This window comes from Cervus elaphus, chromosome 30 (genome assembly GCF_910594005.1).
Source record: "Cervus elaphus chromosome 30, mCerEla1.1, whole genome shotgun sequence".
NCBI classification, from domain to species: domain Eukaryota; kingdom Metazoa; phylum Chordata; class Mammalia; order Artiodactyla; family Cervidae; genus Cervus; species Cervus elaphus.
The window spans coordinates 51214359-51235394 of NC_057844.1; the positions used below are offsets into that span (position 1 = coordinate 51214359).

At 38.8% G+C, this 21036-nt stretch overlaps 1 protein-coding gene across 1 annotated transcript; it reads right to left on the bottom strand.

Annotated features, from left to right (window-relative positions):
- Positions 1–472: 472 nt before the first annotated feature.
- Positions 473–21036, bottom strand: FBXL3 (F-box and leucine rich repeat protein 3). Its single transcript, XM_043891679.1, has 5 exons — positions 20311–21036; positions 15593–15944; positions 12493–12615; positions 9004–9175; positions 473–2964 (listed from the first exon to the last, which is right to left on the bottom strand). The coding sequence occupies exons 2-5, from the start codon at positions 15941–15943 to the stop codon at positions 2321–2323; spliced, it is 1290 nt and encodes a 429-aa protein (XP_043747614.1). The 5' UTR covers position 15944; positions 20311–21036; the 3' UTR covers positions 473–2320.

A 21036-nucleotide genomic window follows, 5' to 3' on the forward strand; every position in this document is an offset into this window, starting at 1 on the left:
CCAACCCTTCCCTTCTATCCTAAGCTTTTCCATAAATATAAAAAATTCTTTGAATGCAGTAAATTGATTTAGCTTCAGTCATGCCTATTTTTTCCTGATAATATTGTTAGTAGCCCAGATTTAAGATTACCAAGGTAAACTGAAGTTATTTTATGAAAGTCATTAAGACATGAGATGAAAATAACATTGTTTAGAAAATATTCTGATTGTACACATTTATGTAAAGACATTTCTGAAAATGCTAGCTGGTTTCAAGGATCCTAAGAATTCTATTTCTGAACAGTCTGTTTTATAAATGCTTATTCTAAATGCCTAATCCTGTTATCTTCAATTAAAAAAAAACATCCTATCATATACATTATTTAATATTTAACATTATATCCATCAAATATGGATTTGAAACTAAAACCATAAATCTGTAAGTTTAACTTGTTTTAAAATCAAATAAGTTTTAAAAAACTAATAACAACAGCATTAGTAACTATCTTTATTCTCAAATTGATAAAAGCATTTAACATATACTTTACAGTATAAACAAATTAAGTGCTATGCATTTTGCTTATAAAGTGACAAAAGTATTTCAAGCATTATATAATTCAATCTGTACAAAAAGTAAATCTCCAAATAAAGCTTTGGTTAGTAGAACTGATTACATACTGTCAAATCCATTTTCCAAAGTTGTTCAAAGAAAAAAGTCTTATCCACTAACAGGTTATTTCTTGTACAATCCAAGCTTTTTTACTGTTTAGTAAGAGGGAGGAATATTAATTGCTTTTAATTTCCCTATCTAGATCAACCTTTTTTCTTCTCCTTTATATGTGGTCAGAATACCATCACTTTTGAAAGCACAAATTATGTAGAAAATCACTTTTATTCTTAGGAAGGTAATCTATTTGAAAATAGATCCATAAGACTGTTGGCTTCCATATCTACCAAGGTGCTTTCTAAGTTTCAAGCACTAATCTATTGCACTGGGGGTAAATCACTTCTAATTCCCCCAGGAGGGTAATGTCTACTAGCACTAATGCTCAGAATCAAAGTTTATATAATACCTAAAAAACTAAATATAGCCCCAAACTTAGTATTTTTACAGTTTCTACAATGTATGGATTACCTTATTCATATGAAAGTAGTAAAAATGCTACCTAACTTAAATAATGTACAATACCAGTGTAACCAAATTAACAATCACAAAACAGACATTTTTCTATTAGTTTTCCAGTTCACTGAGCAATATTTACTCAAAAATATGATTATGAACTTAAATATATGCTCTTTTAAATTTACTGTTTATGCTGAACTGTACATTGGTGCTCCTTTTGTAATTTTTTGAAAATTCTACTTAACGTAACTATGTAATTCGAACATGTAAAAATGAGCCATCACTAAAACTCACTGGAGACTAATATTCTTTCATGGAAACAATTTATAAGCATTTTTAAGTTCTACCTTTATTTCAATTTGGTTTTTTGAAATACATAAGCTTCTCATTTCAATTATTGTATAATGCTTCAAAACTAGTTTAAACAAAGATAAACCCAAGAAGAACCGGTAAAGCATTCCTTACTTTACATATGATGCCCCAAGTGCCACATACATGGTAATGTATCACAGAAAAGAACTGATATAGTTTAGCAGATTATAGAGCAACCCTAAAAGTTAAACACTGCCTCCCTTCTAGTCCACTTATTTTCCTTTAATTTCATCTTGGCTCTATTTATTATCTTTCTGTAATAATCCCTGTGTGATATCAGTTTCTTAAGTGTTCCAATTAACTACATATACCTCTTTAAACAACTCTGCAACATTTTAGAACATTCAGCCAGTCTTTTTCATGAGATTCAATATATCCTACATTTTTCTCACAAAATGCTCACTTTCCTGAGCTATATTAAACACCTTATAACAGGTGTATGTATAACTGAAGACCCTAAAATGTCAAGTTTACATTTTAAAAAAAATGCATAGAGAACATTTTGGAAAACTTATTAGTACTTATTAGATATTACAATGTATAGGATTTGTTTCCTTCAGACTGTAATAAAATTTTTAATCTTTATTACTGGTTATTACTTTCAGATCCGAATCACTTTTTAATTATCTGAGATCTGATTGCTATTAGAGAAATAGATTTAAGTTTTCTGACCAAAACTGGTCCACAGGTCTTCCAAAATACAATCCTTATATACTCAATGAAGGTATCAAATTTCTGTGCCACAAAATAGAAGAACTGTATCAGACCTACAGTAAATAAACTTTTATTATAATACAGTATGTTAAAATTAAGGTGCTGTTCATCATGCCCTATGTCATCTGGCCTTTACCAAGTGGGCATCATGTCTGGAAACCATACTCTGCCAAGGTGCTTAGACACTTCCCAGTGAATCTGCTCCAAACTATACTTTTGGTCAGGAATTAATACTTCTTCCATAATGGATAATTGTGACAGGCGGCCACCACACATCTTCACAAACTCAACAAAGGCACTACATGAGACTTCACATTCCCCTAGTCCAATAGCTGACAAATTTTTACAACGTTCTGCAATGCGAATTAACTCTTCATCAAGTGGCCGTAATCCATTAGCACACACTACTAGTTCAACTAGTCTAGGGCATGTCATTCCCACACGGCCAAGCACATCTTTGCTTACTGATCTCCCAAAGTAAAGATGGGTGGCAGGTATTTCATACCGAAAGAATGGATCAAATTCCTCTTCATATAAAAAAAAATACATCACTAAGTTCACTTTGGGTGAATGTCTGATGAAAGCATCCCAGCTGCTCTTCTGAATGGTATGGAAGTGAGTCTGTCCCGGATTCTCACTGACTACATCAATGCGCAAATGTTCTAATCGGACGTGTTTTTCAGAAGATAAAGCAAGCAGTAATTCATCACTTAACAAGTGGTAATTCAGGGCCAGTTCACGTAAGCCATGACATTGATCAGCCACACACAGGATACCTTGGAAGGAAAAAGACCCAATTATTTATAAAGTTTTGTCATCATGTGTTCAAAAATGTAATTAAGTACATGTCCTACAATAAAATTTCACATTTGCTATACAACTTATAAAAGTTTAGGTGCACTGATTGAACCTGCAGAAAGTCATACACACACATTTATTTGATCACTGAAAAGAGGCTAAAAGACATTTTTTGACATTCAAAAATCTAATCTTAATGAAAAAAAATAAAATCAGATATAATGATTTATATTAACAATATGAAATATCTGAGAAAATTTTTTTAAAGATTTCCATCAAATGAGCAGTTTAACTACTAATACAAACTTGTCAAATTTCTATGAAAAAAAATACTGAGATATCACTAGATGAATGAAAAGAAAACTGCTCAGTTAACATTAATGGAAATATACATTATGATTTTTAAAGTGCTAACATTCTCAGAAATCTCTTAACCATTCTTTAACTGGTTCCTTATACTTCAGGCACTATGCTTCAAAACTACCCAAAACCCTGAGCAGGAGCAGGTTTTACAAAGGTTGGTTTCTGATCTCTGAAGTGCCTACTGTAAGAACTCTACCCCAAAGAGACACCCTGATACTACTTGATAAATGACAAACTCAAGCCATTTCTTTCCTGTGTTTAGAAACAAGGATAGGAAACAAAACACACAACCTATGATCTACTGTTTATTGTACAAGTATGACATGTTAGGCACTAGATGTTATCCCACGAGTCCCCCCAAAAAATCTAAAAAATAAGTATCTTTTCTGTTTTAAAGTTGAGTCAGCTAGCTAACGATAGCAAAGCTGGAATTCAAACAGACTGGGTGACTCCTAAGTGCGTGTGCTCACTTACTGCCTAGAAAGTGACAAGACAGAGGTCACCAGTAAGCCAAAGCTTTTACACGGCAGTGGGAGGAGAATGTAGGCAGTGGAATCAGTGCAGTGATAAAGTGCATCACGGGGCAAGAGTCACCAGAGAGGGAGTAAGAGACCGCTGTGCTTTACTGTCCAGCTGCCGAGCTCTGTTCTCCACAAGGTATATGTATATACTCTGAAATAAACCCTGACCACCCGAGTTCATGTGAATACATCTCTCTTCTCTGCAATCACATAAAGCCTCATCTAAAAAGAAACACACGGGTAATGGTAAGCAGAGATGCAAATGAAAGAAACTTTGAGGTATCCCGTAATAACTACTGAAACAGTTCTAACAGGCATGATTCTAAAAGTTGTCCTCAAGATGTCATGCCATATAACCTCTGAAAACTGTTCATGTGATAAGGTGAGCACTCCCATGATTATGTAGTGTTATAAATAGCACAGTTAGCAGTAAAATAAGATTAGCCAGGCGATCCTAATCACATGAGCCCTATAAACAGTTTCCTCTGGTTGGCTGCAGAAGAGGAAGTCGGATTCAGAGCTTCTGTGACTAAACAGGGAAGCTCAAGCCATGCCTCCAGCTCTTACCTAGAGAACTGAGGTGCTAATGAAGAACTGCTAAATTTCTATTTGTTAATTATGCAACAACAGAAAACTAACACACAGTTAAAAGTGTTTAACAGAAAACAGTGACAAAGATAAAACTGGTACATTATTACAATTCAATAATACAAATAACCTAATTACAACATAAGCAAAGAATCCAGATAGACATCTCTCCAAGGAAGATGGACAAATAGTCGATAAGCACAGGAAAAGACATCTGAGAATTCAAGAAAATACATACCAAAACCACAGCAAGATACCAGTTTACATTCACCAGGACAGCAATCACCAAAGACAAATAATACATGTTGATGAGGGGTGAAAAAGTTGGAGCCCTCAAACACTGCTAGTAGAAATGTAAAAGGACACAGCTGCTTTGGGAAACAGTCCATCAGTTTCCCAAATGGCTACATGGAGTTACGATCAGTTCCAATCGTTGTTATACACCCAAGGGAAACTAAATGGTATGCCCATACAAAAACCTTTACATAAATTTGAATAGCAACATTATTCATAATAATCAAAAGGTGTAAACAGCCCAAATATCCATCAACTGATCAAGAGAAAAATATGGTTGTTATTCATATAGTGGAATATCATTTGGCAATAAAAAGAAATGAAATATTATACATGCAACAATATGGATGAACCTCGAAAACCTAAGGCTAAGTGAAAGAAAGCCAGTCATAAAGGACCACGTGGGATTCCATTTACATGAAATGCCCATAATAGGCACATCTACAGAAACAGAAAGTAGATCAGGGACTGCCTAGGACTGGCTGGGCTAATGTTTTGGAGGGTGACAGCTAAGTGGGACATAGGACCTTTTGGGGATAGTGAAAGTGTTCTAAAATTGACTGTAGTGATGAATGCACTGTGAACTGTATCATATGTGAATTATGTCACAATAAAGCTATTACATTGGTGGTGGTGTATAAATTCATCCAACTCATTTTGGAAAAAAACACAGCAGGAAACATTAAAAAAAAAAAAATCTAAACTCTTTGACCTAGCTCTTCCACTTCTTTATTTAATTTGACCACAGGAAGGAATTAACAGAAGTAAAGGATTTTTCAAAATAGTTCATTTTTTTTAATCAAAGCAAACAGTGGAAACAAGTTAAATATTCAACCTTAAAAGAACTATGAGGCAAATGTTGGCCTATCAACAAGAAAGAAAACTAAGTAGCTAAATGTTCATTAGTTCAGCTGGTAATTACTGAGTGCCTTACATGTTAAGAACTGGTGCTAGGATGGTAGAGAGTCACCAGTAACAAAACATCCTTATCCTAACAAAGCCAGCAGAAAATTAAACAAGAACGCTCTGGGAATGTTAACAAGGAAATCAGGGAAGAATTTCCAGAACTATCACAGACCTACAGAATTAGAAGAATCAAGCAAAGGCAAAAGGCAAGTAGACAAGGAAAATTAATGTTTATTTCCTGTGCAAACACTCAGACATGGACGAAAACACAAGCATTCTATGAAATGAAGGGAACATAACACGCAATATGTAAATAGAGTATGTCAAAGACTGAAACCCAATACAGAGACAAGGACCAGATCATACGGGACACCTTGTCAGCCTCAGTAAGGAGTTTGGATCTTACGTAAAGCATAGTGAGAAGTTTTGAAGGAAACTGGAAATTTTAAAAAAATCAAATTTCTATTTTAGAAAGATTACGCTCAGCGCTACTATGGAAATCAAATTAGAAAAGAGCAAGGCTGCAAGTTAGGAAATCAGTTAAGAGGGTACTCACAAGGGTACTCACTGAGCTAGATGAGAGATGAAGGAAGGCAGAGTGTGTTGATTTCAGCTGCTTAACAGAATACACAGACCGAGTGGCTCAACAATAAACATTTATTTCTCCCATTTCTGGAAGCTGGAAGTCCAGCTTCCAGATCAAGAAGATCAAGGAGCCAGCAAGGCTGGGTTCTGCGAGGGCCAGAACTCTTTCTGGCTTACAGATGGCCATGTTCTTGCTGTGTCTTCACATGGCAGAAAGACAGACCATATATCTTTCTTCTTCTTTCTTAGAAAAGCACTAATCCCAAAGAGATGTCTCCAAATAACTCCCAACCCACTTTCAGACACCATCCCACTGGGGAGTGGGTCGCCAACATGTGACCGGGGGCAGGAGGTGAGAACACCACAAACTCAGTCCACAGCACAGAGGTTTAAAGCCTATTGTCAGTGATGGAGTCACCGGACCGCAGGGACCTCAGGGGTGTAAAAAGCAAGGGTACCAGAATTCAAGGCTGTCTGTTAGGTCCCGGATAACGAAACAAGCAGCGCCATTCACTGAGGTGGTAAAAAGGGAGAAGTAAGAGATTTCAAAAAGGGGAAAAGACGATCATTAGTATGACATACCTCGGAGACAGTCTAGAGGCACTGGGTCACTGGCAGTTCAACACACAGCTCTGGAGTTCCAGAAACACTGAGGTAGGAGGCGTTAACATATAGAACATAACTGAAGCCGCTGATGAAGATGACACAGCCTGGAGTTTACAGAGTAAAATAATAAAGGGCCCAGTACAAAACACAGGGAGACACAAAAATTTAAGAAAGGAAAAGAGAAACTAGTAAAGGAAACAGAGTAGGAACAATCAGAGAGGAAGGAGGAAAATCACAAACCGTCACTACAGAAGGATGGGGTGGAAGGGGTCGGGGAGGCTCAGATGGGGGTAGATGAATGTATACTTACGCCTGATTCATGCTGTTACACAGCAGAAAGTAACACAGCACTATAGGGCAATTATCCTCCAATTAAAATTTTTAAAATAAGCAAAAAGAACAGTCACTGGTGTCAAATTGTACTTAGAGGTCCAGCAATAGACAATTGGAAGGATTACATGAAATGGAAAAAACTGTTTGATAAAAATTGAACTGAAAAACTGTTGAGTGAAGAAAGCATAGGAAACAGTTCTTTAATTTCAACTTAAGAAACTATCTAAATATGCAAAATATGAACAGAAAGAATACACACAAGTGTTAAATTTTAAATTAAAACCCTCTATGCTTATATTCTTAAAGAATATTACAGGTGCTCTCTCTTTCCCAAACAACTAATCCAAATGCCATTCAAGCTTGGTAAGATCAAGCAAGCTTATACTATGAGAATTGATATATATATATATTTAATAAAAATAAACAAACATGGGATGTACCAGGATAAAGAGAATAATAAACTCAAGTTTCACAGAGAAACCTGAGACCCAAAGGCTCTCATTAGTGTGGTTAAATACTACAAGTTACATTCAGAGTGCTCTGGAAACAGTAGGTGGGGGTTCTAAAGCAGACAGGAGGAAAAAAGCAGAACACATGAACTTAATTTTGAAGGCTGGACTGGAGTTAACCAGATGAAGGAATGAAAAAAAAGATTTTTTTTAAGGTATTCCTCAAGATACAGTATACTGACCAAACACATGTACAGAGAACTGTCATTATCTAGGACTCAAATAAAAGCTGCATGTGAGTAAAAAGCAAACAAGATTCAAGAGCAAGTTGTAGGTCAGGATACAAAGAACTTTGTACACTACGAAGCTATGAAGCATGGACCATACTCTATACAATGGACAGTAAAATGTGACTAAGTTCACAATAAGAAGGAACTCCCAAAGCCCAATCTTCTAAACTTAGGTCATCACCATCAGTGATAATCTAGAAGTGGCAAAAAAAAAGCTAGGAAAACACCGCAATAGATAGACCTCACCATTCCCATCACCAGACCCTCCATGTGGGAGACAAGGAAGGACAGGAAGTAATGTCCATCCGACAAGGAATCATTTTCTTAGGGGAAGGCCAGGCTTCAGTGACAGCAAGAAGAGGGGGAAGTATTCTGCTAAGAGGTCAAAACAGATTTCCCAAATAACACAGCTGAAGGGTTGGGAGAGATGTCAACAGTGGGAGGGCAAGTCAGGAGTGAAGCGTGAGACTAAGACAAAGTGTAGGTTTATAATCATTTTACAATACTAACCATTTGGAATTTAAATGCTCTCAAACTGAATAATGTAATAATGCTTAAGCCTATGCAAGGAAAGCTGGAAAGAGCTTTAATAATGCTACTCCTCCATTTGATGGGCTTTCAGCTCCAAAACTCAACTTTGGAAAAGGTTATCTTGCAAAATGTGAGGTAATGACTTCAGCACAACTCTTCTCTTTCTATATCATGAAACAAAAAGTAATTGCAAGATTGCTTTGACTCAAAACTACCCTGTTAGCTCAACCACGATTTAAGAAAAGTCTACTTCACCAAAATGGCCATCTCAGGCCGACCTCATACTGTCCCCTCCTTTTATTTTTTTAATTTATACATTTTCTGGCACAGGTTGGACACAAACTGCCAAATAAGATTAGAAAAGATGAAAGTAAATGTCTAGGTTAGGAATGATACAGAATTTATACTACTGTTTACATTAAAAATATTATGCAATAGAGAGGAAATAAATCCTATGAACCCACCTTCAAAGTTAATAATCATTAATTCCCCTTAATTTGATAAACACAACAATACATTTTACTAAAATATCTGGCAAAACAACAGCACACCTGCTGGAGAGACATGAGGACAGCTGCTCATTTTCAGCAGCTTGAGCGTATCGCTGTTGTTGGCCACTAGGACTTTGAGGGAGGGATCATCTACTGGCGTGTCATCTATCTTCAACGAGGACAAGGATTTGGAGTTTACAAACACAACCGTCAGTGCAGAGATGAAGTGAGACTGCAAAACAGAAACAATTAAGACGCTGCTTCAGTTTTTACAAACAGAGAATTGAAGGGTCTTCACATAATACATGAACAGTTCATCTGAACCCTAATGATGCATTTATAACTGTTCTGGGGTAGCAGCAGCCCCTCACTCTGTTGAGGGAATATGGTAGGAATATGGTAAAGAGAGGTGACCTCCTGTCATCTTTGTGAAGGGCCTTTTTATCTGGGGGAAAAAAAATTTCCAGCCTCACGACAGGTGTCTCTGAATCACAACAGTCACTGGTCAGTTAACAGAGGAGCTGTGGAGCCCTGCATGAGCGCCTCTCAGACGCTTCATGTCACCTGCCCTGGGAACCCTGCTCCCATGCATGATGACACCAAACTGCATTCTTTCTTGGTGACAGTAACGACCACTAAAATAGTAATAGCTATTAGCATAACCATCAAAAATTAAAGCCAGTGAACTTAGAAGCTATCTAAGACTTATTTAGAATGGAACAGAATGAATGGAAGCTAGAATTCCATGGAATAAAATGGAAGCTCATATAAAATTTGATTCTAAAATAAAAATCATAACTAAGTAAAATTTCAAATTTAAAACTCCTTTAAATATGTTAAATTATACTATTTTCAAAGGTATTTTAAGGTATTTTTAACACATATGTACCAATTAATAATCTACCCTTTATTATATAATATTCTATGTAATAATTATAATATCCTGTTGGACACAAAATCTGACCTGAAGGAACCATTGTAGGGAAACCAGAATTAAAGCACAAAGTATGGGACTCTGAATCAGAGCTAATAAGCCATAACCAATGGACTCACTACACCAGTCAAAGAGATAAGGGCAGGCTAGTAGTCAAGAAAGTACAAGAAACATTATCTTCTTTGTCACATTTCTTACTTTTTCCTATTGTGGTTAAATAACTATTTAAATTTTGATTAAGTAACTGTTCAACAACTTAAATGTTAACATCTTTCTCCTAATTTGATTTCTATATCAAACTCAATTGTATCTTCTACAATCGCACTACATTAGTATATGCATGACTCCATCTCTGCCTTCCTTTTTCCCACTTCCCTCAGAGTTAGCCCTGGTCAAATACGCTTCTTTCATGTTCTCTTCAGTTCTTTCAGGATTTCCAAGATGTATCAACAGCCTATTTCAATCTTCTATAAAAGCCATAACAGGAAAAGAAAGAAAAAGAGCATAAGCATCCTATGCTTACTGACTAAGGAAGCAAGCAGTCCCAGATGCACCCCTAGTTCCCCAAACCAAAATGACATGAAAGTAAATTAAACGATTAGGTGTTTAAAGAGGTGTCTATATTTTAGTTTGTGGTGTACTCTGATAAAACCTTATGATTTATACAGTATTAGTACTATATACGCATAATGATCATCCTGAGTAATAAGAAAAAAAGGAAATTATATCCAACATACCTTATACCATATTTCCTATATATACTGTATGTTTGGTTTCTAACTACAGTATGTAATAGAAAAATCAATCCGATGACTTCATTTCCCATATGAAGCTGAAACAAGGCACTACTGCACCATGTAACTTGGGGCCTCCTAGAGTGAGGGCCTTGAATCACTGTAATCAGAACCACCTGGACTGCTCTTAAGAAAAAGAAATCTGGGACTAGGAATATCCAAAGTTTAGAAGTTTCAAAGATGACTGTTATGCATATTCAGTTTGAGAACCACATGACTGAACTCATGTCCTCAGAATCTGAAAATGCTGACACAACCAGACTCTCGCCCATTTCCCTTATTTTACATGAGGAAAATAATTTATCTCAAATGTACCTTATTGAGACTTTGAAATCAACCTGTGATACATCTGTTACTGACATTCCATTTAACAACCTGGGTTATAATATAACCCAGTTATATTATAGTATATATACATATATCAAGTATATGCAGTGTGTGTGTGTGTGTGTGTGTGTGTGTACATATATATATATAAAAAAAACAAGCTAGTAAGACAGACATAACTCAGATATTGCAGGAATCGGTTCTGGATCACCAGCACAAAGCAACTATTACAATAAAGCAAGTCACACAAGTTTTTAGTTTCCTACTTCATATAAAAGTAATGTTTACCCTATGCTATAATCTATTAAGTGTGAACAGCATTACATTTAAAAAACAATGTATATTCGTTAATTAAAAAATACTTTATTGCTACAATATGCTAACTATCACCTAAGTCTTCAGCAAGTTGTAATCTTTTTGCAATAGTAATGTCAAAGATCACTGATCATAGATTACCATAACAAGTATAATAATAATGAAAAAGTCTGAAATACTGCAAGAATTACCCAAATGTGACAGAAACATGAAGTGAGAAAATGCTGTTGGAAAAATGACATCAATAGACTTGTTTGACACAGGGCTGCCACAAATCTTCAATCTGTAAAAAACACATTATCTGTGTAGTGTTGCAATAAATAACTGTACTAACATTGACTGTGTTCAAGAAGCGATCGTTACACAGTCAACAGGAGATTTTCCAAGCGAGCTCTATCTGCGCTTCATACTGGCACTACTTTTCTTTCATTATAATCTCACCAATCTGCTCTGAAAGTCCAAAAAAGGGCATCTATTGATATATGTCTCTTTTCTTCTAACATGCTTATATCTCAGTTTTACTTAGTCTCTTTCAGTATTTCATATAGAATCCTCTGCAAATTCATTCACTCTTTAACATTACCCAAAAAGAAGCAGAAAGTGATTCAAAAAATTCTAAAAAATTGTTTAAGACTGAACATTTTTTTTTCCCCCTTTATTTATTTTTTTTCCAGTGGGTTTTGTCATACATTGATATGAATCAGCCATAGATTTACACGTATTCCCCATCCCGATCCCCCCTCCCCCCTCCCTCTCCACCCGATCCCTCTGGGTCTTCCCAGTGCACCAGGCCCGAGCACTTGTCTCATGCATCCCACCTGGGCTGGTGATCTGTTTCACCATAGATAGTATACATGCTGTTCTTTCAAAACATCCCACCCTCACCTTCTCCCACATAGTTCAAAAGTCTGTTCTGTACTTCTGTGTCTCTTTTTCTGTTTTGCATATAGGGTTGTCGTTACCATCTTTCTAAATTCCATATATATGTGTTAGTATGCTGTAATGTTCTTTATCTTTCTGGCTTACTTCACAAGACTTAACATTCTAAATAGTAACTGGGTTTTCAATATATACAGACACCACTTTTCTTATATTCCCATTATAAGTGGAAAAAATGGGTAAAGTCTCCCTGGATTTCTCAGTAAAAACTAATAATAATAATAATAAACCAGCAGATACCTTTGGTAAATCCATAAAGCTTGGCCGAGCAGTTGAAATAAGTCCGAGTGTTTTTAAAGAGCAGTTCACAAGCTGTGATAATATGTCACAAGCTGCCTCAGCCGACTCTTTGCTGCTGTCCACCTGGGGAAAGAAATGTCCTTCACACGTGAATATGGTCACACTCCTCTGCATGCATTTCAACTTCACAAAAGCAAGAGATACAATTATTGCTTAGTGCACTATAACCTACAGAATGAATATTTATCCTTTCAATCATCTACCCTCACATACAATGTCAATAAGGGCAACTGTCAAGACTTAACTTTGACCGTGATAAGATACTTAGTTAATGTTAAAAGGACTTAGCTATTAAGTTGATTTATTCCAAATGCACTATAAAACCTAGTATAAACATAAATTTATAATCTTTGAAAAATAATTATATAGTTGGTAGTGGATCATATCATACATGTAAATACAGTGCCAATGGTACAAATGCTTTAAAACAAACTGAATGAGTATTTACTCAAGAGATTCAGGTAAATCACAACCTGGGATTCACCATTAATGTTATTAACTGAAACATGATGTGAAATAAAATGAGGGCCTCCAACTAGTCAAGCATGAAAATCTGAACCAAACCAGAAGAGCACATACACTGCACCCATACACTCTTCTGCATAGACCTTTCCTGGGGGGAAGGGAAACATGACCAAAAAACTCCTTAGTGATGTAACAAGGAGCTCTTCTTTCAAAAAGGAAGTTGTCCCCCAGGATATAAAGCGTCTTAAACAGAGTAGTTAAAAGTAACATTATTTCTTTAATTTCCAGATTGATGTATGCTATCTTAACCCAAAAATGTTCTGAAGATTCTGCTGTAAAACTGATGCACCGATTTACATTACAGTTTCAGAGCTATTATAAGTTTCTCTATACCAGTGGTTCTTTTGAGAACTGCTGTGTTCCTGAACCAATAGCAACAACATCATCTGGGAACCTGTTAGAAATGCACACTCTCATGCCTAATCCAGACTACCTGAATTAGAAACGGGGATGGGAACTCGGGAGGAACCCAGCAATCCTTTGTCTTAAGCAGCACTCCAGGCATTTCTGATGCACATAATGTGTGAGAACCACGATTCCACATTAATAACTCTGACTACAAGACTCTTTGGCCTACAGTCAGTGATGAATTAAACACAAATATTATCAGGAGAGCTCAGAAGGATCTTGGGGTGTGCTTTTGCAAAACAGAAATTTCCTCAGAAAAATAAACAATCCCTTAAAAAAAAAACGCTTAACACTTATAGGAGAAATGGTTTTGTGATTGGTTATACAAGTTGGATACAGCTGAGCTGTGCCACAGGTTAACACTGAAACAGCCAACCCACTGGATGGAATTGGTCTTTAGACCTAGGAGATTAATGTATTATACTCATCTTGTTATAGGAGTTACCATAGGAACACTTTTAGACAGCTCAAAGATGACTGACACCGAGGAGAAGGCTCTCAGTTTGCCTCATGGGCAGTCAAGAGGGACAACACATGAGGAGTTCCTGGGTTTTTGTTTGTTCTTCCTCCCACCATTCCCCCAGCCTCACCCTCAGCTAGGGTTGAGACATAACATCTAAGTCATCCAGTTAAGTATTAGATATGTCCCAAATAATGCAAGAAGAAGGAAATGGCAACCCACTCCAATATTCTTACCTGGAAAATCCCATGGACAGAGGAGCCTGGTAGGCTACCGTACATGGGGTCACAAAGAGTCGGACCCGACTAAGCGACTTTACTTACTTACAAATAATGCAAGGAACATTTACACTAACAATTAGCCACAGATTATCTGAAATTCAAACTTAACTAGGCATCCCTCATTTTTATTTGCTAAACCTAGCAATCCTTCACTCGGTGGTCTAAGTGTCTGTGCAGTTTTCTGGAAAGACAGCCATAAGACACCCAACCACTCCCAACACCAGGTCTCTCCTCCTGTGACACATATGAGAGAATAAACAGACAATCTCCATCTAAAACAGAATGACAGTCTTGGGAGCAGACCAGACTTTAGTTTTGGCAAGGATCTCTGGGTTAAGAATTACTGCAATATCTGGGTTTAACTTGACCTGTTTAACATCAGCTGCATATGGCAAATCAGGTATTCATGTGTTACTTCAACAGTAATTATAGGATGTGTTAAGGATTTAGTGAACATATCCACATTTCATTATTCATCCCCAGAACAAAACATGACAAGCCTCTGTGCTCACACACACCAACTGTGATTCTTTAAACCACTCTGAACCTCTCAAAAAGAGACCTCACTTCATTTATCTCATTACTCCCTAACTTCCAGTATGTCCCTGCTGGCAAAGAAAAGAAAGAGTTCTCTTTGGCATCTTTCATGTACCTTCTTCTATTTCTCTCTAAAATATATTCATCTAAACTTTTTACACAAAGTGTCTCTATCTCCTTTCTCTTTAATGAACTCCATATCACAAAGCCATCAATAAACAAAACTCAGACTTCATTTTATTAAAATGAAGTTTTAATAAAAACCTCTACATTTAATATGTATTTCTTTTGGCTCAAATCTGTTCATAGTAACTCAATGTGACGGTTTCACTGTATGATTTATGTTTATTTAATGGCTGCTTCTGCTTTCAAGAAATTATGAAAATAATTTATTAAGATTTACAATAAAATGGAATAATTTAGCTCAATACAGTTATTTGTGACAGCTTCTAAGGTACACAATTATTCTAAATCTTTAAGCACTTTCCCTAGAAAAGCAATAGTTTAAAGACATGGGAAAATGTGTCGGTTTAGGACACAAAAGCCACTGCAGTGCGTACATACTAAGTCGCTTCAGTCATGTCTGACTCTTTGATACCCCGTGGACCAGAGCCCACCAGGCTCCTCTGTCCATGGGGATTCTCCAGGCAAGAATACTGGCGTGGGTTGCCATGCCTTCCTCCAGGGGATCTTCCCAACCCAGGGACTGAACCTGCGTCTATCTCCTTCATTGCCAGGTGGGTTCTTTACCACTAGTGCCACCTTGGGAAGCCCCCACAAAGGCCACTAAATACACTTTATTTTTAAAAAGAATGATTTAAAGTATTACCTTGAAGCTGACGTACTGTAGATGATTTGAATGTCTTTTAATAATCTGTTTGATCAGCTCTGGATGTGTAGCTTTCAAATAAGATGTAGCTGGCTGATTCAGTTCAAATTCAAAACATCTCCACAAGTCAGGCATGTGAAATACCTGGTTCCAGTTGCGGCAAACTTGTGAAGCATGAGCCCGGTCAAGAAGAGGCAAATACTTAAATACTTGGAGAACAATGTCCTGAAGGAGATTACCCCAATCACAAGTCTGAGAATGCTCACTTGTAGTCCGCAGTCTCTTGGATTTCTCGGCAGTACCTTCTTCTGATGAATCATGGCCACTATCTCTTCCTCCTCCTCGTTTCATCCTATTCAGAGAAAAATGCATCATTCTTTTTTTGTACTTTTCAACAGACACTAATCCAAAATTCATTCTTCTGTCACGAGATGTATACACATGCCTATAAATACAAACATAAACATGCAGGAGAACTGGACCAGACATTCAAGGAGAAGAACGTCAAAGCAAAATATAATAAAAAAACGGCAGTAAAGACCAACTGTCATTTCACAACCTTGTATCTTTGGCAGGTGCTTTTAAGCATGTGTATTTGCACTGTACTATGTAGGGGAGAAGTTTATTATAGCTTTGAAACCAAACCAAGCATTTACATTTCCAAAGTTTTAGTCAACTATTAAGAAATACAAAAGAGAACCTACAGGGACATTTCCTCAAGATTTCTTAAAAGTCATCTAAGGATACCTACTATATCTGAGTTTCTGAATTCATGGCAATACAAAGCCACAGGAACATTCAGAGAGGATCTGAATGAAGTTGCTGACAGATCTTCCCACAGTGAGTAGCCTGTCATGTGTGTTACTGCCAGACCCAATCTTTGCCTAAAATGAGCAAACTCACCTGTTCTGTGCATAGTTTGCTCTGGAACTCGGCTGCTTCTTCCAACACTTCACTAGCTGTTGCAATGTTTTATTCAAGTTGTATTTCCGAATGACAGGTGAGTGTTTATTCTATGTATTAGTACTGCCTTCTACTTGGTTTCTGGTGTTGTTGTAAAATAGGAATGGAATTTCCAGGCAAGAATACTGGAGTGGGTTGCCATTTCCTTCTCCAGGGGATCTTCCCAACCCAGGGATCAAACCGAGGTCTTCCGCATTGCAGACAGATTTTTTACCATCTTAGCCACCAGGGAATGGCGTAAACTAGTAGTATGGGTAAGGAGACTGGGTTCTGGAGTTGAGCTCCCTGGCTCTCTCTCTCACTGCTTATGTGGCCATTAACAAATTACCTGACCTTCCTGAGCTTCAGTTTGTAAAAGGGGGATAACAGAAACACACTGGGATCCTGTGAGGAATTAAACAGTACTAGGACTTTTGAAAGGAGACGTCGATGACTGCTGAACTCAGGTATAGGAAAGTAGTCTTGTATTAAAAACATTAACGTAGAAACTGAGGTTCCAGCCAGAAGGCAAACAATGATCCTAAATTTATTTTAACATGAAGTGTATATGAGAATGTGTGAGAACACAAGCTCATGTATGAGAAAAACACATTGGAAATAGATTACCACATTAACATAGTAACTGTAATAGTGAGACTGTATAATATTATATTCATAATTGTGGGATAACAACTGTGGTGGGATTACATAATGAATTTTTTTTGCCAATACGCTTTGTTAAACTTTACACATGCCTGTTAATATCAATGAATTACACTGCAATCAGATAAAACATCTTGTTTTATATTTAAGTACTGAAGGCTCTAACTAAATGAGGGCAACTGCAGTCCACTCACTGGTACCTCTATTTAGTTCAGAGCCTGCGATTCTTTTGTCTCTAGAGAGCAGTTTCTGGCAGGTATAGTTTGGATTTGGAGACACAGCTTTTTCACACAGGATGGCCTGTAGCTCCAACTCCCTTCTCCTGGCACATCACCACGTCAGAATTCTGATTCTTGTGTAGGACATACATGTGCATGGCTCTCAACCAAATACATCTCTGCAGACTCTTTCTTTCCAGTAGCTAGCTAAAACTCTGAAGGAGGACAGGGCGCAGAGGACCCTGGCTCTCATGCCATTAAGATCAGTCCAGGAGGTCTTAGGACATGTGCAATAAACTGCCTATTCCTCATTACTCCTACTCCCAACTATACATTAAGTGAAGTAAATGATGTATATCCTACTGTGCAGAGGGAAAGAAAGGGAAAACAAAGAATGAGAGGTGATAGCAAAAGGCTAGTTTTATGGAAGACTAAAACTTACATGTGAAACTAAGAATACATTTTTCAAATATGTTTAGAGAAAAGACAGTATAATCTATAATGTCACCTTTAGTATTTAAAAAAACTCTCCTAGGAATAATGTCTTACTAAAGGTTGAGATAACACTGTCATTATGACCCATTTTTCTGCTTTAACTTATCTTGAAGGCTTACTTTAATTTTAGCATACAAAATTTGGGTCAAAGAACAAAGAGTTTGCTACCCAGGGTTTATAATTTCTCTTCTGACTACCTAAAACTACTCAGCATTTTGAGATACTGAGATTCAAAAAAGAATGAAGTTATCTTTATAATTTCTACCTTTCACTATAGAATGCTGATCTTCTATTTCTGGAGAAAAGTCTTCTAAAACCAGAATTATTTAATCTAAAGATGGAATGATTCATATGGATATATAAACAAAAATAAAACAACCTTATTTACACAATTATCTTTGCTAACACATTGCTGATTCTAACAACAAATACCTTTTGTCTATTGCAGCCTTATTTTAAATAGAAGTATATTTCAATATCTTTCCAAATGAATTAGAGAAAAAAGCTGACATATTAAAAAGAGGGCTTCTCTGGTGTCTCAGAGGTAAAAAAAAATCCACCTACCACTGCAGAAGATGTAGGTTCAATCCCTGGTCAGGAAGATACCCTGGTAGAGGAGATGGCAACCCACTCCAGTATTCTTGCCTGGGAAATCCCATGACAGAGACTACAGTTCAATGGGTCACAAACAGCAGGACATGACTTAGCGACTAAATAACAATAGTCTCTAACTAGCTGAACTGAAGACTTTAAACTGTCATATTTGACTACTGTAAAATGTCAGAATAACAGTATATTAAGCAACAACAAAAAAATTAAGATCAAATGCCACTACAAATGTCTCTGTATTACCCTCATTTACATGTAAAAACATCAGATCATACTGGGTACCTGTGAAAACATTTTAATGTCAAATCTTTCCCAAGACAATTCATGCAAAAATTTACACTGCCTTCAAATGTATTTTATTAAATCTATTTACACATGAAGCTCTGCTATAAAGAAAGTTAAACTTAAGAGCATCTACCAGTCTGCAAAGAATTTATGTCAATGGACGACTTCTCACTTTTAGTCAAAGTGAAAACCCCCTTTCACACTAGAACTTGACTGCAGAGAGGATGGATGATCAACCTCTCTTAGATTTCACAGCGCACCCAAACTAGGCTGCTTCATGACTCTGGCAGTTTACTTCAAAATGCGACTTTTCCAGGCCCCCCAAAACTGATGCAACTTGGGCCACTAAAAGCATTCGGTGAGACTGATACTCCTATGGAGCATCAAAAAACAAACGAATGACGAAAGACTCCATCCTGATCAAGCATCACAGAAAATTATGGTATTAACTCTTCACATTTCCATATGCTCTGAAAGGAGCACTCATTTTGTTCAGATGAAGAGCCTAAGAGAACACTTGGCTATGTGCCCTTCATTGTTTTTTTAGCACACTGCGATCATAGTAATTTTAAAAGCTCGATTGTATTTAGCTCTAAAAAGCCTATTTTGGCATCACATTTCCTTTCCATTTATGCTCTGCTTTGACTAATACCAAAATTGACATGCATTCTTTGGCTGGAATACAAGACTAAAACGGTCCGAGCAGACTCTCAGAACTAGATGGTATTAGAGAGTGGGGTGGCGAAAACTGGTTCACCGATCATTTGTAGATACTGGGAGTTGATGGCATTTTTATACAGATTTCAGGAGAAGGGGGAAAAAAAGATTCTGAAAGATCTGAGAGATTATATTGGACATGTTCAGCAACGAAATAACTGCTTATCTCTAAGCACGGCGATGCAGGCCAATCACTTAATAGGCTTTTCCTGATCCCTGTCTGCAACTCCACCTAAAAGAGCTACTCTCGCTCAAAGCAGAGGCAAAGCTGCTCATCGCAAGTTGATCAACTTTTCCACTTGGCTACGCGCAGCCGAGGTTTCCCGTCCTCCCGCGCCACCTCCTCGAATTGGCTTTCCCTGACTCGTCTCAGGCGCCCTATCCTGGGCAGTCTGTTTTGACATCTTAATGTCCCTCATTTCTCAAAGCCAGGCCGAGCGCGAGCGCTAGGGCGTCGGTCACCAGCCCCCGCCCAGGGTCACAAATGCGGGCGACAGGCGCGGCGAGCCTCTGGCGCTGCGAGCCTCTGGCGCTGCGGCGGCGTCGGGGGAGGCTGCCGCCGGGCGCCGCGCACGCACCACGCCTTGTTGACATGTTTTGAAGCAGGTTCGCGGGGCAACGCCCCCAAACCGGCCCCGGGCGCCTCGTCGCGCCCCGCCCTCTCGAGGGGTGGCCCGCGCACTCTCGGTCCCCGTGTCCCCCTCCCCCCGCCCGGGGCCCGCCCACCTCCGCGACCCTACCCAGTTCCGCCGCCGCCGCGAGGCTCCGGCCCCGACCCTCCACCGTTACCTGCTGCTGAGGGCGGCTTCCCCCAAGCTCCACCCCGGACTCCGGGGGCGGTTGATCCCGCGGCTCTCACATGAGGCCCCGCGGCTCTCACATGAGGCCCCGCGGGCCCCGCGCCTCGGGCTCCCGCCGCCGCGGCCCCCCGCGCTCCGCCCGCATCCGAGGCGCTGGTCGCCTGGGGGGCGCCAACGCGGCTCCACCTTTGCGGTTCTGGCTGCCCGAAGAGAACCCGCCCTCCTCAGTCTCGCGCCGTCCGTGTCCTTCTCCTGGGTCCCTTCGTCGCCGGGAAAGGGACGGCTTCAGGGAGCTGCAGCCACCGCGTAGGTTCTCTGCGCCGCGGCCCAGAGACAGAAACCAAAATGGCGCCCGGGCTCGCGGCCGCGCGCTTACCCCGGCGGCGCGTCCCCGCCTAGGGGGGCGGGCGCGTGTCCGCCGCGGCGAGTTCCAGGAGGATGAGCCGGGGGACCCGGAGGGGCCACACCCACGCAGGAGCGCGCTCCGTCCCGCGCGGCTGGGGGCCTCGGTCTCCTGGTTCCCCGGGGAGTATCGGCAGCCTTCCTCCCCGAAACGTGACTGCGGCTTTTAGGGGTTTTCTTTTCGTCTTGAAGCCGAACGTGGGAGGCCTGGAGTCAGTTAGATGCCTAAGAGACTCTGCGGTGGAAAGTGGAAAGTTTAGGGAGGCGGAGCAGCCAAGAAAGAAGGGAGAGTCTCTGGAGCGGGCTGCAGCTG